The sequence below is a fragment of the Oratosquilla oratoria genome, chromosome 12 (assembly GCF_046742065.1).
Source record: "Oratosquilla oratoria isolate Oo_2021 chromosome 12, ASM4674206v1, whole genome shotgun sequence".
Taxonomy (NCBI): domain Eukaryota; kingdom Metazoa; phylum Arthropoda; class Malacostraca; order Stomatopoda; family Squillidae; genus Oratosquilla; species Oratosquilla oratoria.
In genome coordinates, this window is record NC_134788.1 from 34,118,894 (window position 1) to 34,136,570 (window position 17,677).

A 17,677-nucleotide genomic window follows, 5' to 3' on the forward strand; every position below is an offset into this window, starting at 1 on the left:
TTTGTTTTGTGATCAAGTGTATTGATAAAGTTTTGCCAATTTTGTGTTTTTTGTTCATGTATTTTATTGGCAATCACAGTGTTTAGTGTTTGTATTTGGTCTGCTATGTTTTGAGGGATAGGTGTGGGGGTATCGTGTTTAAGTGTGTCACGTTGTCTGATGAGGCCTTGGATTTCTGGTGTGAAGTTGGGGTTGTGTGATTTTCTGTTGCCTCTAGGGATGTATCTCTTGTCTGCGTTTTGTATGATTGTATTAAAAGCGTGCACAGCATTGTTTATGTTTGTGATTGGTGTACTGTTAAGTGTTTCAAAATGTTGTTCTGTCTCTTCATTAAAGGCTTCCCAGTTAGCTCTCTTGTAATTGGTGTAAGTGTGTCTGTGGCCAGCTGGGGTGCATCTTGTTTTGGTGGTGATGATGATTGGAAGGTGGTCAGAGCCAAGGGCTCCGACCACTCTCCATGATGTTGTTGGGGTTAGGCAGGGGGAGCAAAAGGTGATATCAGGAGAGGAGGGAGTGTAGAGGGCTTGGTATGGGATATGTGTATGATTATGCGTGTTGTTCATGATAGTCAATGAGTCGAGTTGAGTCTGTATCTCAAGCCCTCTGTCTGTGTCGGGGTTGTCGACAAACCAGGCAGACGACTTGGCGTTGAAGTCACCACCCATGATCAGGTTGGGGATTGAGGTTAGTTGGCTGAGCTGAGGTCTGAAGGTGTTTGGAACTGTGGGGGATGATTGGGGGGGAATGTACATGTTAACTATTGTTAGTGTTGAATTGTTGCCTGTGCGGATACGAATGGATTGGGTTTCTGTTGTGTTATCTGTGGTAGGGAGGAGAATTTTGGTTGTGGCACTTGTGTCCACAAAACAGATGGAATGGTGGATCAGGGTGACGAGTCCACCGCCATTGCCGTCAGTCCGGTCTTGTCTGATGGTGGTGTAATTATGAAATGATGGTGTTTTGTGCGAGTGTCTTAATTTTGTTTCTTGTAGAATTGCAATGTGTATGTTGTGTTGTTGATCCAGTGAGTGCGCCTGAGGGGGCAACTGAGGACGAGATGGAGTGAAGGGGGCATTGAGTAAGAGGGGAATGTCTGTTGAGCACAAAAGGGAGAAGGCAGGAGATAGGGATGAGTGGAGAATATCTGTGTTTGGATGATATTGTTATGCAAAGGAGGGATGGAAGGGTAGGGGGTGCATACACGTGAACAATATTTTGACACAGCCTGAAGGGATTTCTGTCTTTTTTTCTACATATGGTGATGGAGAGGGGGGTTCACTGATTAAGTGGAGCAGCCTTGCTGTGGATGTACTGTGTCTTGCTGTAGTGCATTTGACCGAGGGCAGTTGGTGCATACAGGGTTGACCTATCATACAGGAGCTGAGATGGTTGGGAATAGGTACGTGCCTCTGACCTGGCTACCTCCCTTATAAGGGGGAAAAAGCTCTCAATATATAGATTGATCCAGTGGTTCTACTTATTTTCATTTGCTAGTCATGGGCTACTTACTCTTCTGCTCTCCTGTTGTGCTCCACATGCAAAGGATTGATTAAACCACATGAAAAGAGAATCATCTTTATTATTCAAAAAAGGCCCTCCCTTCTCCAACATCATTCTTCAATGAATTACTCTAAGAACCAGCTTGACCCTTACAGGCCAAATGTTTACACAAAAATGCGTTACATGGAGGATGAGAAGCATGCTAGACCACTGGTTCTCAATTGGGTGGGGTGGAGGCTCTTCAGGTTCAATGAGCATTCAAAGGGGTGGACATATGCAGAGGTCAAGTAGTCAATAAATGCTCAGTGATTTAGTCAAAGTTAAAATTAGTTCATCTCCAGGAGGTTAAGGGGTAAAGGATCAACATTACACATGCGATCTGTAAACACCACTGTACCCCTTAATGGCTCATCTCTACCTTCCAATACTCAACTTTGGAGCTCTAAGCAAGTGTCCACTCACTGATATACCACCTGTCTTACCTGAGGACCCTGGTGCTGATGTATCACAATTTGATCCAGGGAAGAGCACAAAATTTTGTGAATATATATATGGAATTGATCAATTTAGCAGAAACACCTATGTATCAGTTTTCCCTTCTATTATGACTAAATGACTGCGTCGGGCAAAGTGGGGTGGTAGGGCATAGTGATACAAATTCTGAGAACCAATGATCCAGAATATCATACTTTTAATCAAGCAGAACACCTGTTTACCTCATCCTTTCTCTCTCTCTCTTTCTCTCTCTCTCTCTCCACAGTATTGGTAGTCTTCCATGACTAAATGTGATTGGGAAAAAAATTGTGCACTTTAATCTTCATTCTTTTCTGGAGGGGGCCCGCATGGCTGCACGGTCTTCTCCATCATGTTGAAGCGCACTCTGGCTTTGGTCTCATTCTCCCCAATGGAGATGAGGTTGAGGAGGTCAAAGTGGCCCATGTAGGAGGCACAGGTGTCTCTCTGTTGGTTGACACACCACTCAAACTGTGTAGTGTCTGCATGGCCTAGAAGGAAAGTCAAAATTTGAAAGTCACTCTGAAGATGCAATACACATGTTTTACTTTGTCTTGTAGTAATTTTTTTTGTGTGTGTACCTAATTGTGGTATACAGGAAAGGAGCACTGCTCATTAGGTCCTGTCTCCTATTCTCTAATTTTCCAACAAACATACATGCAAATTCATGTAGAGTTCCAACTTAATCTATATCTTTGATTTCCAATTATCATATTTAGATTTGAGCTCATGTATTGCATGTGAGTATCTGCCAAGTTGTATTATGAAGGAAGGGGAGCTATGCTCGTAGTGACCCGTCTTTGTATCTCGCAACATCTAGTTTTTGTGTGTGTGTGTACATGTGTATGTGTCTTTTTTACCTTGCCAAAACATAGTGTCCTATTTCCTGTACTTCTATTATTGTGTGTCCATGGTTAATGTACTGTATATGTACATTAGATTGCAGGTATGCATTACCCTACCAAGGGTTTTATACAAAAAAATAACCAATGATAAATAATGTTGCACAGCCTCACAATTCTGGCCAATGTATCAGCATAAATGTTAGGCAAATTGAAGAAATATAATTTCATTAAGCCTCTCCCAGAATTTGATATTTCTGCAATCTTAGAGCACCTACATACATCAGATATATTTTGAATGCTAGCAATTATGACCACCCAAGTTCACAAAGAACTATAGTATTTAAGCAAATTAACTTCACAAATACTAATGATATTACTTTTTCCGTCTGGACATCAACTGGTGTACAGCAGTATAAGTGATTTCTGATGCCCTACAATATATACTTACAATCACATTTCCACTAACCTGTGCCTAAGTGAACATATCAATAATCCCTTCCACTCACCTGTACCAATGTACTTTGACTGTAGATGCTCTAGCTGCGAGTGAATGTTGTAGCGGTCACCCATTATCTATTAAACTTTAACTTGTGTTCACCTGGAATAAATCAAATCAAATTAAACAAAATAAAAATAACATAACATACGAGTTCTGTACTAATGACACATGTATACACTCAGGAAATTCCTTCACCTAAAAGCAATATGTTCATACTTCGTCTATCATCCCCTTATGCATGGAGACAAACTCGGATTGCAGTGTAATTTGTTGTTGATGTTCATGAGTATTTGGGTTAATCAGCAGCACTTGGGTCATTCCCCCCCAGCATAAACCACACGTGCTAAAGGTACAGCAGCACCACCTTTAACTACATACATCTAATCATGCAATATTTTCACCATTGTCGTGGATCATGTGTTGAACTTGTGATCGACAGCTATTTCCCTCCCAAAAGAGAGCTCATGTACGACCGATCTATGGGTAATGCTGTGACCTTATGCAGAATTTAACATGCCCAATTACTGTACTGCAGAGTATGACAAACTATTTTTAGTGCACAGCTATCATGCTAGAAAATCTCTAATAATTAGTAATTAAACTACGTAGGTTATGCTTTGCCATATATTGGCTAAAATTCCCAAACTTTAACACCTTTCATTGACAAAGATACGCGCGAAAACAAACGCGGCGCTACAATCACGCTGGTACTGTTTACAACGCCATATTTTGCGACCCATTGGATTTTGTTTGGCTTAGTTTGACTGCTTTGAGCATTCAGTGTATGCGCAGGATATTCAAATTATCTTGTTGTTCGAGTGTATGCCCGATTCTTCAAAAGCAAATAAATATTCACAGATTCAAATGCAAATTTGGTTATCAACCTCTGCAAATTAGTTTTCTGAGTGAAAACATTAAGGTAAGACATCAATAATATAATATTTTAATGTAAGAATATTGTTTTCTAACCTATTTTCTCCCGTATATGAGCAGCTCAAGATCATTGGGTAATATACACTTGGTGATTTGTTGACCCAAAAATCTTCACATGCCAAGTTGCATGTGTGCTGAATGGCCTACCAGCTCTGGTGTTTGGCCTTCAAGCCAAAAATTCCATAAATCAATCAATCAACCAAGTTGCATGTCAATTGGGCCAGTGGTTTGGATTTTATTGATTATTTCTAAATTGACAACAGTTGCCATGACAACATGATATGTGTTAGTAAGAATGGTATAAGAAGGTCCTGCAATGTTAATGACATGCTCAGGTGATTTATTGACCCATAAATTTTATGGGTCAATAAATCACCCGAGCATGTCATTAACATTGCAGGACCTTCTTCTTATACCATTCTTACTAACACCTATCATGTTGCCATGGCAACTGTTGTCAATTTAGAAATAATCAATGAAATCCAAACCACTGGCCCAATTGACATGCAACTAGGCATGTGAAGGTTTTTGGGTCAACAAATCACCAAGTGTGTAATACCCATCAATCTTGAGCTGCTCATAACCGGGAGAAAATAGGTTAAAAAATAACTTTCTTACATTAACATAATATTCTATTGATGCCTTACCTTAATATTCTTACTCCGAAAACTAATTTGCTGAGGTTGATAACCAAATTTGCGTTTGAATCTGTGAAAATTTGTTTGCTTATGAAGAATCGGGCTTTATGATAAAACCTTCACATGCCAAGTTGCATGTCAATTGGGCCAGCGGTTTGGATTTTATTGATTATTTCTAAATTGAAAACAGTTGCCATGGCAACATGATAGGTGTTAGTAAGAATGGTATATGAAGAAGGTCCTGCAATGTTAATGACATGCTCAGATGATTTGTTAACCCATAAAACCTGCACATACCAAGTTGCATGTCAATTGAGCCAGTGGTTTGGATTTTATTGATTATTTCTTAATTGACAACAGTTGCCATGGCAACATGATAGGTGTTAGTAAGAATGGTATAAGAAGAAGGTCCTGCAATGTTAATGACATGCTCAAGTGATTTGTTGACCCATAAAACCTTCACATGCCAAGCTGCATGTCAATTGGGCCAGCGGTTTGGGTTTTATAGATTATTTCTAAATTGACAACAGTTGCCATGGCAACATGATAGGTGTTAGTAAGAATGGTATAAGAAGAAGGTCCTGCAATGTCAATGACATGCTCAGGTGATTTATTGGCCCATAAAACCTTCACATGCCAAGTTGCATGTTAATTGGGCCAGCGGTTTGTATTTTATAGATTATTTCTAAATTGACAACAGTTGCCATGGCAACATGATAGGTGTTAGTAAGAATGGTATAAGAAGAAGGCCCTGCAAGGTGATTTGTTGACCCATAAAACCTTCACATGCCAAGTTGCATGTCAATTGGGCCAGCGGTTTGGATTTTATAGATTATTTCTAAATTGACAACAGTTGCCATGGCAACATGATAGGTGTTAGTAAGAATGGTATAAGAAGAAGGTCCTGCAATGTCAATGACATGCTCAGGTGATTTGTTAACCCATAAAACCTTCACATGCCAAGTTGCATGTCAATTGGGTCAGCAGTTCGGATTTTATAGATTATTTCTAAATTGACAACAGTTGCCATGGCAACATGATAGGTGTTAGTAAGAATGGTATAAGAAGAAGGCCCAGCAAGGTGATTTGTTGACCCATAAAACCTTCACATGCCAAGTTGCATGTCAATTGGGCCAGTGGTTTGGATTTTATTATTTCTTAATTGACAACAGTTGCCATGGCAACATGATAGATGTTAGTAAGAATGGTATAGGAAGGTCCTGCAATGATGTTGACATGCTCAGGTGATTTATTGACCCATAAATCCTTCACATGGCAACTTGCATGTCAATTGGGCTAGTGGTTTGCATTTTATTGATGATAATCTGAAAATTTACAACACAAGGCAAATATGGTATGATGGAGATGTCTCACATTGTTTTTGACATACTCATGTGATTTGTTGATCCATAAAACCTAAGCGTTACTAATTTTAATAAAATTGGATCTAGTTTAGACTTAATGTGTATTTCTTTACCAAAAAATCGTATCTCCCTTATTTTTTAAGCTATTTCAAAAATTTTAAAAGCATTTTGTTTCTAATAAAGTTGTCTTTCATATGCAACAATAATTTAAGGGTTAAAAGAAATTGAAAATTGTGCCCGTACCTAACAAAGACACTGATCCAACATCACCACCAAGCTATGGTATTGCTTATATTTCTTGCAAATTCCCCACATAAAACCACAACCGCAATAACATTTGTGGCTGAAGCAGACCTCACCCAATCAGGACAAAGGCTCTATAATCGTCTTGCTGTGATAATAAAGGACCGACCTAAAAACACCGCACGTCGAAAATTACATCTATTATAGCAAGAGGAATGATCTGTTAACTCCATTTTTTGTTATGCCTTCTCCACTAATTAAGTTCAGTTTTTGCCAATTAAACTAGTAAAATGCTCCGCCACACCACTATAATAACGGTTATTTGATAATTTGGATTTTCAATTTTGGTCGATGGACACTAAACAAAAATCGACACTGTACCCATACATACCCTACACGAGAACACTATGAATATATTCGAATATACATATTTCTGCGTTTTTCGACTAATCGCGAAAAACTTATAACCAAGCTCATAAATACTTACTAAAGAAATATTTCTGGTAGTCACGCGTGGAATCACACTAGTTTGTTTACATTTATCATACGCAGGCAGGTGCTGTATGTAATCAATTATATACATATATATTTACTTATATGATTATGGTGGTACTTGATATGAAAAAAATATAGAAATAGAATCTAAAATATACGATTGTTTTGTAAAAGAACCCATAGTTTGCATTCTGCAATACCTGAATAGTGATCCTTGTGTCAATTTTTATGATTTCCATCGGGACGAGGTTTGCACTTCAATCTTGACGATTTTTATTCAGAATTGAGGAATATCGCATATATATATATATATATATATATATATATATATATATATATATATATATATATATACACATACGTGTGTGTGTGTGTGTATTCACCTCGGATCTGCTGCAGTCTCTGTCGAGACAGCCAGACACCACCCTACGGCAGTGAGCTCAAAGCACCTTATTAGCCGATCTCTGGGTAGGTCTGAGACTACTCACACACCACACACCGGGACAGCAAGGTCACAACTCCTTGACTAACGTCCCGTACCTACTCGCTACTAGGTGAACAGGGGCTACACGTGAAAGGAGACAAACCCAACTTATCTCCGCCCGACCGGGGAATCGAACCCCGGTTCTCTGGCTTGTGAGGCCAGTGCTTTACTAATCCGCCACCGAGCCGTGTGTGTGTGTGTGTGTGTATTTACCTAGTTGTATTTTACGGGAAGGGGAGCTATGCTCGTGGTGTCCCGTCTTCATATCTCATTTTATCTAAACTATTTTTAAATTCAAGTATTGTTTTTGCACACACCACTTTCTCATCTAACTTGTGTGTGTATGTGTGTGTGTGTGTGTGTGTGTGTGTGTGTGCGTGTGTGTGTATGTGTGTGTATTTACCTAGTTGTATTTTACGGGAAGGGGAGCTATGCTCGTGGTGTCCCGTCTTCATATCTAATTTTATCTAAACTATTTTTAAATTCAAGTATTGTTTTTGCACACACCACTTTCTCATCTAACTTGTGTGTGTGTATTTACCTAGTTGTATTTACCTAGTTGTATTTTACGGGAAGGGGAGCTATGCTCGTGAGGTCCCGTCTTCATATCTCATTTTATCTAAACTATTTTTAAATTCAAGTATTGTTTTTGCACACACCACTTTCTCATCTAACTTGTTCCAACTGTCTATTACTCTGTGAGGAAAGCTGTTCTTTTTCAAATCTCTTCTATAGCTGTCTTTTTTTATTTTCTTTCCGTGTCCTCTTGTATTTCTGTCATCCCATTTTATCAGATTCTCTCTATCAGTAATTTCTATGCCTTTCATGATTCTGTAAATAGCTATCAAATCTCCTCTCTCTCTTCTTTGCTCTAGTGTCTGTAGTTCAAGTTTTTCTAGTCTCTCTTCATATGATAGCTTTGAGAGTGTTGGTGCCAGTTTTGTAATTGCTCTTTGTATTCTTTCAAGTTTTTTTTATACATTTTTTTGTACTTGGTGACCATATCGTTGCTGCATATTCCAATCTTGGTCTTATCAGGGTGATTAGGATTTTCTTCACCATTTCTTCATCCAGGTATGTAAATGCAACTTTAATCGTTCTTATTAGATTATAAGTTTCTCCGAAAATCTTATTTATATGTTTCTCAGGTGACATATTATTCATAACAATGACTCCCAGGTCCTTCTCATTTTCTACTTTTTTTATTCCTTCTTCTCCCAATTTATATGCTCCTGTTATTCTGTTTTTGCTTTTTCCAAATTCCATTATACTACACTTTTTTGTATTGAACTCCATCTCCCATTTCCTACTCCATTCTTGTACTTTATTTAGATCTCTCTGTAGTGATTCACAATCCTCTTCAGTTTTCACTCTTTTCAGTAGTTTTGCATCATCTGCAAAGAAGCTCATATAGCTTTCTATTCCTTCATCCATATCATTAATATATATAGCAAACATTATTGGGGCCAGAACTGTTCCCTGCGGAACACCGCTTATTACTTCATCCCATTTTGAGTGCTGGTTTCTTATCACTACTCTCATTTTTCTTTCTTGCAAAAAGTCCTCCATCCAATTTAGTAGCTTGCCCTGTATTCCTCCTTCAGTTTCTAATTTCTTAAGCAACTTCTTATGTGGTACTTTGTCAAAAGCTTTCTTTAGATCTAAAAATGCACAGTCTGCCCATCCATCTCTTTCCTGTATTATATCTATTAGTCTTGAATAGAAACATATTAAATTGGTGACGCATGATCGTCCTTGTCTGAATCCAAATTGCCTTGGATTTAACACTTTGTTTTTTTCTAAATATTTTACCCATCTACTTTTGATAATTCTTTCACAAAGTTTTGCTATTGTACTTGTTAGAGAGACTGGTCTATAGTTGGTAGGTTCTTTATTTCCTCCTTTGTATATAGGTACTATGTTTGCTTTTTTCCAATCTTCTGGAACTTTTCCTTCTTTCAAGGAACTATTTAGTATGCTATGTATTTTGTCTGCCAGTTCATTCCTGCATTCTTTTAGTATCCAGTTTGCTATTTCATCTGGTCCATGCGATTTTCTGACATCAAGATTACTCAAGTGTGTTAATATTTCATTCTTTGTTACTTTTATTTCTTCCATAGGGGGGACTTTCTCTTTCCATTCGTTCTCTTCAGGTTGTATGTTCTCCCTTGTAAACACTGATTTAAAATGTTTGTTCATAATTTCCGCCATTTCCATTTCCTCAGTGTATTCAACTCCCTCCTGTCTTAATTTCTCCAAGTCTTGTTTGTTTTTCAGTTTATTGTTTACAAATCTGTAGAATAGTTTCGGTTGATCTTTACACTTTTCTATGATATCTTTTTCATATTTTCTCCTTTCTTCTCTGCACATTTGTACATATTCATTTCTATAGCAGGTATATATTTTCCATTTTTCAGGTCTTCTGTCTTTTTTCCATCTGGTCCAGGCTTTGTCTCTATTGTCTTTTAACTCCCTACAGCTTTTGTTGTACCAGCATTTTACATATTCTTTTTCTTGTTTTTGTCTTGGGACATACTTTTCCACTCCTTTTTTGTAAATTTTTGTCAAAATATTCCATTTCTCTTCTACTGTTGTTTCTTCTTTGTATATTTCTTCCCAGTTTTCCTTTTGAAAGAATTCTCTTATTTTATCAAAGTTTGTTTTTTCATACATCATTCTTCCTTTTCTGTATTGTTCATTTCTTTTCATATATTTTTCTTCATTAAGTTCCAGTTCAATCAGTATGTGGTCACTTTTACTTATTGGTGTTTTATATTCAATTTTGTCCACTATTCTAGGTTCGGATGTAATTACTAGGTCTAGTTTCGATGGCTCTTCTTCATTTCTATACCTAGTGTTCTCCTGTATCCATTGTGTCATTGTATGGTCAGTAACCATCTCGAGTAGAGCGTTACCCCATGAGCCGTCTCCACCCTTTACTGTCATTTCTTCCCAGCAGATTTCTTTGCAATTAAAGTCGCCCATCATAACTATTTTTCCTCCCTCTTCCATTATCTTGTTTAATGTTATCTTTGTGTCCTCTAACATACTTTTATGTTCACTCTCTTCCCATGAGGTTGTTTTTGGGGGCACATAATTTATCACAAACTTTCTGTTCTTCTTATCTCTGTCTTCTACTTCCATCATTATCATTTCTACTGTATTCTTTCCATATGTGACACCCTTCACGTTTATATCCTTCTTAGTTAGGAACATAACTCCACCCCCTTCCTTTTTCACTCTGTTTCTAATCCAATAATTATATGCATCATGTCCTACACTGTTGGGTGGTAGTGGACCTTTTAATTTTGTTTCTACAATTCCCATTATGTCTGGTTCTTTTTCTTTCAAGTAATCATTCAGTTCATTCAATCCTGTTATTAATCCATCTATATTTGTGTAAGACACTCTTAGTTTTCTGCCACTTCCATTGTGTTCTCTGTTTCCCTTTTGTTTTTCTCTTGTATGTCGACTTTCTTCAGTTTCATATTCACTACTCTCCAATAGAATCTCTCTTTTTCTGACTCCGTTCTTATCTCGTTTTTTTCCTTTGCTTCAAGTCATTTCTGTTTTTCTTCCTCTCTTTCCTCTTTATTCATTTCCCTTTTTATCCATACCTTTTTATATTGTTCACTTGTTGCTAGTTTCCCTGTTTTGGATAAGATATTCTCAGCCGTAGTTTGTGACCTGAATTTAATCTTGATTGGTCTGGTCTTGTCTGTACTATATTTCCCTAGCCTGAATTTCTCTTCGATTTGTTTCATTATTTCTGGATCATCTTCCTGAACTAATTCTAGTAAATTTCTTACTTTTTCATTTTCCTCTTTGATTCTTGTGGTTCTATCTGGGTTATGTTTCTCTTCCATTCCTAATATAATTATACATTTCTTTTTGTCTGCTAAGTCTCTTACAATATTCTCCTTCTGTCTTATCACTTTAATAACTGAGTTTTCAGTTTGTTCATTCATTTGCTGTCTGATTATGTCAGTGAATGCAACCTTGCTATTTTCATGAATTTTTTTCCAACCCTCCTTGTTCTCCATATTATTCTCTTTTAAGACTTTATTCTCATCTTTTACTTCTTTTAACTGTTGTTTTAATTCTTCAATTTCCTTAGTTAAGTTTTTGTTCGCCCTCTCTAGTTCTTCCAATTTTTCAATTCTTCGTATCATACTGTCAACATTACCGAACCTACGCTCCAAGTCCTCGTTCATCTTATCGACCTTCTCTTCTAGTCTTGTCAGTCGGGGGGGGGGGGGGGGTTGTGTCCCCCCCACCCTCTTTAAATCCCTTGAAAATATTCTCATCACTTTCTACTGTATTGCTCCTATCTATACCTCTAATCTTCACATTCCTATTAGACATGTCGTCATCCTCCAGCTCGTCTTGCGGTCGCTTGTCCACCTTTCGGCGGCCCGTCAGGGCCAATTCCTCCACCTCCTCATTACCTTCCATTTCCCCAGCAATCCCTCCCCCTCTCCTCTTTCCTTACTTTCCCACTACCCCACGAGCAATTTCCCCCCACCCTGCAAATACAAAAAGGCACTTCTCTTTGCGTTGGGATCCACAATCTGCACTTTTCTTCAGAACGTTCTTCAAGCCGTCCGTTCGTTGAAAGTGTGTGTGTGTGTGTGTGTGTGTGTGTGTGTGTGTGTGTGTGTGTGTGTGTGTGTGTGTGTATTTACCTAGTTGTATTTTGCCGGAAGGGGAGCTATGCTCGTGGTATCCCGCCATTGTATCTCGCAGTGTCTAGTTTGCTTTTAAACTCATGAATGGTTTTTGCGTATACTATTTCATTATCCAGTTTGTTCCAAGTGTCCAAAACTCTGTGGAAAAATATTTTTCTTCAGTTCTCTTCTATAGCTATGTTTTTTTTTTTTTTTTCACGTCCTCTTGTGTTCCTCTTGTCCCAGTTAAGTAAGTCTTCTCTATCAAGTATCTCTGTGCCTTTCATGATTCTGTAGATGGTCAATAGGTCACCTCTCTCTCTTCTTTGCTCCAGTGTCGGTAACACCAGTTTAGCCAATCTCTCCTCGTATGATAGGTTTGTAAGTGCAGGTGCCATTTTTGTACCTGCTCTTTGGATTCTTTCTGTGTGTGTGTGTGTGTGTGTGTGTGTGTGTGTGTGTGTGTGTGTGTGTGTGTGTGTGTGTGTGTGTGTGTGTGTGTGTGTGTGTGTGTGTGTGTGTGTGTCACAAAATCCCTGGAGAGTGGAAGGAGGAGTTGGTGGTTGTGGGGGCGTGGGAAATACTCCTACCTAGGGGGAATTGACGAAGGGGGATGGATAGCTGCAGTGGGAAGCCAAGGTCCAGGAGATTTGAGGCACCGACCGGGACCACACACGGACCCTTCAATGTGGGCGTGTCTATAACTCAAAGGGGAGGGGGACTCATTCAGTAGAACACAATCCTAGGCTAATCAAACAGATAATCCTATTGTGAGTTTTAATGGTCAAGATTATTTTTACAATCAAATATTATTGACATACAACTCAAATCCTTAAAAGCTTCACCTGAGAGATAATCAATTGTCACTTATGTATTCTACCTAGCTAACCCCGCGCGCCCTTTTTAACGTCTAACTAATACTTCACCAATATATCGATACTTGCTCCCATCTCTTAGTGACTTCTGCTGGTTGCGGGGATGTCTTCGAATAGGTGCGGGTCCCTCTTTCCGGCAGGATGCGGCTGCTGCTATTGAAGGATAACTTTGCTGTTGAGAGCGGCGGGAGACAAGAGTTGTCCTCGTTGTGTGGCACCTCGTGGCGGGACGTGGGTTCGATTCCGTAGGCGTTTTCCATTTTTTTTTCCACACTGGCTAAAGTTCCTTTCTGGTCAGGATGTCCCGAAAGACGATTCTGCACACACTAATGGCGATTCTGCACACTGATTAACCCATTAAACTCCGATGACAAGATGTCTTGTCATTTGGTCAAATAAAACAAAAAATCATAAAACACCAAAATGTTTGATCCAACAGCACCAGAAAAATATGACGTCATCAGTCCTCCTCGCTTCGCTCGCTCGCGAGCGAAGCGAGGAGGACTGACGACGTCATATTTTTCTGGTGCTGTTGGATCAAACATTTTGGTGTTTTATGATTTTTTGTTTTATTTGACCAAATGACAAGACATCTTGTCATCGGAGTTTAATGGGTTAAGTTTTGTAGCCACTGAAGGCGAAACTCGTCGCCGCACCGATCAAACACGTTCCTGGTCGAGGTGGCACTGGATGCGGTGGCAATGCTACTAATTCACGAGTTCTCCGGGCACTAGTCACTTATGATTAATCAGCCGTGCATGATTGACGGTGATTAAACAGTTCGTATTAACGAGTGGAATTCGCGATGGCCACTCTACGAGAGAATGAGGCATATTTGGATCTTCCGAGGACACGTGTGTCCCACCTCACTCTGTGTGAATCCAAGCCGAACTGATGGTAAGGCACTGACGGGTCAACAGTCCGCCTATACACTGTATGGCATACGCTGTTGCCGGTACTCCGAATTTCAAATCACTAGTTCTGAAGGGAGCGCAGTGCAATGTTTATGTGGAATGTTTCCAGTAGTCCTTGGAGGTGGTCACTAATCATGAGAGAGGAAGATATGATCCTAACTAGTCTAATTAAACTAGCTTAAACAATAAATGGCAGGCGCGCAGGGGAGGAGGGATGAAACCGTTAGAACCAATTCGAACGGTAACTACGAGCAGTGGAGGTGTAAGGTTGTGTCGCTGCGTCTTTCGCGCGTGGCTACATTTAGAAGTAGATAGTGTTTGTTTACGTAGGTTCTTGCTGATTTTGTTTGTTTGTTTGTTTGGTTCTTCATAGGTTCTTCCTTGCTGATTTTGTGTATTCAAAATGCTGAATAAGTGTGGTGTTGTGAACTGCAACGATAATTATAACAAGGATAACAGGTGCCTAATGTTTCGACTGCCAAAAGACCGTTATGAAAGACAGAGGTGGCTTGATGTGCTACCACCACGTAATAAATTTGTTGTTGATTCTGACAGATTTTTCATTTGTGAGTTTTCCATGAATGATTATTGTTTTGCTCTTGAATCATACCCCAAGTGTAGTTATGAACAGCTCAGAGACTTTTTTTGTGCTGCCAAGCAAACGCAAGCTGCAATACATCACTTCATCTATTGACAAGGGTCAGGTGGTGAAGGAAACATTTGCCAAAGTAAAGACGCTGCAGCGGAAGAATGTCTTGATAGATGAAGTATAGATTCGGTCAACTGTTGCATTTTTCTGGTGGGCTTCTGAGTGACATGGCAGTGAACAAGCCAGACTCCAAGGCCACTTCTATGCTATGTATTATGATGAAGTCGCTGCACAGAGGACCTAGTATTATAATTTCTGTGACACCCGTCCACAAGCTCACAGCAGCATACCAGCTTGAGCGTGTGAAGGAGGCGGCAGCAGCTGTTGAGAGGGCAGGTGGGCGTGTCATCGGGTTTATCACAGACAACCACAAGATAAACCAGCAGCACTGTAAGCTGTTTGATTTTCCGGGTGATTGCCGTGCCACAGCCAAGCATCCTCTTGACAAAGATCGTGTCTAGTTTCTCATTTTTGACACAGTGCATCTTCTGAAGTGCATCCGCAACAACTGGATCAGTGAGAAGTGCCAGAAGATCAGTCTTGACAATAAAACAACAGCATAATTTGCTGACGTCAAGGAACTGTACGAGTCAGAGAAAGGCACTATTCTGAAGACTACTCCCCTCACTAAATTTGCTGTCAACCCCTCACGACTTCAACTACAAAATGTGCAGCATGTCTTGAAGGTCTTCAATGAAAAGGTTGTGGCTTCATTGAAGCTCAGAGGATGTCATGACACTGCTAAGTTCATCCAAATCATCCTCAACTGGTGGAATTTAGTGAATGTATCTGGGAAGGGGCAAGATCAGCGCATGAACGATCCATATCGAGCTGTTCAGGATCCCCAGTCAACCAGCCTGCAGACTTTCCTATTGATTTTCCAAGAGGCTTCTTCAGGACATGGAGTAAATCGAATAAAGTGTTTCACTCATGACACCAAGAATGAACTAGTGCAGACTATGCAGGGACTGACTGCCGTTTGCCGCTACTTGTTCAGAAACGCTGACTTCCATTGTGTCCTGCTGCGTGAGATCCAGAGTGACTGGCTTGAGGGGGAGTTCTCAGTCTACCATCAACCAACTGGTGCAAACTCTTTCATGACCACTGGGGATGTGTTCTCCGCATGCAAGCAGCGGCTCACGAGATATGCTGCCGTAAACCTCCAGTCCATCGATGTCCACCCTGTGTCGAAGAAACATACCTGCTTGGGGGCTGCAATTGACCTAGAATGAAGAGTGCAGTGCGGCCTATGTGGCGGGGTGGCTTGAAACGAAGTGCGCGGACGATGTGGTCTTCAGCGCCGAGGAACCTCTTGTGACCAGTGACGTTAAGGACTTTATCGAGACAGTGTCCAGAGGTTCCCTGACAACTCCACATGTGTGCACTTTTGATTTTGTTAGATGTGGACTGTGTTTCATCAAGGAAGCCCGTCACCGTTCCTGATGCCAGAAAAGACTGATGGAGATCTTGTCGACACTGGCCAGCTTCAGTGGGATTGACATTGACTGTCCCAAGATGTTCCGTCGTCTGGCAAATGTTCCTCTGAATGGACTCCACAACCTAGAGAAAGACCAGCAGAAGAATGCAGTCCTTTTCTAGACCTCTGTAAAGAAGGCCTGGCTCGCTGATTAATCGCTGCAGTCTGGTAAGCTTTTGCTTCTATGGCTGTTTATTTGTGTGAATGTTTGTTTGCAATCACAAAGGTTTAACTATAATACATTTTGTAAAATGTAAAACAACAGCAACTTGGGTTCCTTAGTGTCCTCTAACCTCATACAATAATACATGTTAAGTCCGGCTAAAATTGGTATTGCAAAGCATAACAGTGCCTTAAAAATAATTTCTTAATTAACTATAAAATCTATATTAACTTATACTGCATTGAATAAGTCAATAGTAGATATATTTGTCCTATATACAATGTTAGGTTTCTAGTTTTGATATATTTGTCCAATATAAAGTGTTAGGTTACAAAGAAACCAATGGCCTCCGCTAGCGGAGCCAGGAATCTGGGTGTGCATGTCCTGTATAGTAGTAGTCCTTGATATATAATATATATATATATATATATATATATATATATATATATATATATATATATATATATATATATATAATATACATATATATATATATATATATATATATATATATATATATGTCACAACATTGGGTTGTGACACACGGCCTATTATTTCTTCCCATCTTCTTGCGACTGCTTTCAGACCAGTTACTTTCGCTCAAGGGACTCGCCGACACCACAGGCTTCACAATTTTTCGTCTTCTTTCAGCCCTTTTCGGCTATCAATTTCCTCTACTCCATGGAATTGCCGGAACTCTTAAGGCCTCTAGCAACTACCTGATATTTTTCCTTCTCCTTATCTCCATTAACTGTTGTGCCAAGTTGGCAGTCAATTGCAGTGCCTTAACGAGTTTAAGAATCTTCTATTTTACTCAGGAATCCCCCCCTCTCCTTTTCGTTCAAGGTGTCTCAACATATGCCTACAAGAGTACCTCTACCTCGCAGTTTTATTGTTTGTCCATGTTGCAGTTGTAATTTGCCTCTTTATGATTAGAATTGGTGTATTTCACCCAAGCGTTACCGTTTGAATAGGTTTCATAACGGTTTCACACACACACACATACACACCTCTCATGGCGCTGTGGTTAGAGCTCTGGCCTGCCACTACGGAGGTCCGGGTTCGATCCTCGCCCGGGGCTGAAATAATATCAGTATCGCAGCGCTGAGGGAAATAGCTGTCGATCACGAGTCCAACACGTGATCCAAAGACCAAGTGAATACACACACACACACACCTGCGCGCTTGCCATTTATTGTTTAGGCTAGTTAGGATCATATCGTCCTCTCTCGTGACTAGTGACTACCTCAAAAAGACTACTAAAAATTATTCAACTCTCACATAAACGTTGCACTGCATTCCCTAAGAGCGCCGGGCATCAGGCAGTTATGCTCGGGTTCACACAGGATGAGGTGGGCCTCACGTGCTCTCGGAAGACCAAATGTGCCCCACCCTCCCATAGGGTGGCTATCGAGGAT

General features: G+C 39.8%; 1 protein-coding gene across 1 annotated transcript; it reads right to left on the minus strand.

Moving 5' to 3' along the window:
* Window positions 1–1,561: 1,561 nt before the first annotated feature.
* Window positions 1,562–7,135, minus strand: LOC143031347 (splicing factor 3B subunit 5-like). The gene is made up of 3 exons (XM_076195051.1): window positions 7,023–7,135; window positions 3,365–3,456; window positions 1,562–2,504 (listed from the first exon to the last, which is right to left on the minus strand). Exons 2-3 carry the CDS (start codon window positions 3,426–3,428, stop codon window positions 2,311–2,313), a joined length of 258 nt encoding a protein of 85 aa, XP_076051166.1. The 5' UTR covers window positions 3,429–3,456; window positions 7,023–7,135; the 3' UTR covers window positions 1,562–2,310.
* Between the last annotated feature and the right edge of the window lie 10,542 nt (window positions 7,136–17,677).

What these genes read in the sequence shown, in the direction of transcription:
- LOC143031347 (XM_076195051.1), bottom strand. Translation starts at nt 3,428, where the DNA reads ATGGGTGACCGCTACAACATTCACTCGCAGCTAGAGCATCTACAGTCA. An exon ending in GTCAAAGTACATTGGTACAG is followed by an intron (nt 2,505 to 3,364) that starts GTGAGTGGAAGG and finishes CTTTCCTTCTAG; the next exon opens with GCCATGCAGACACTACACAG.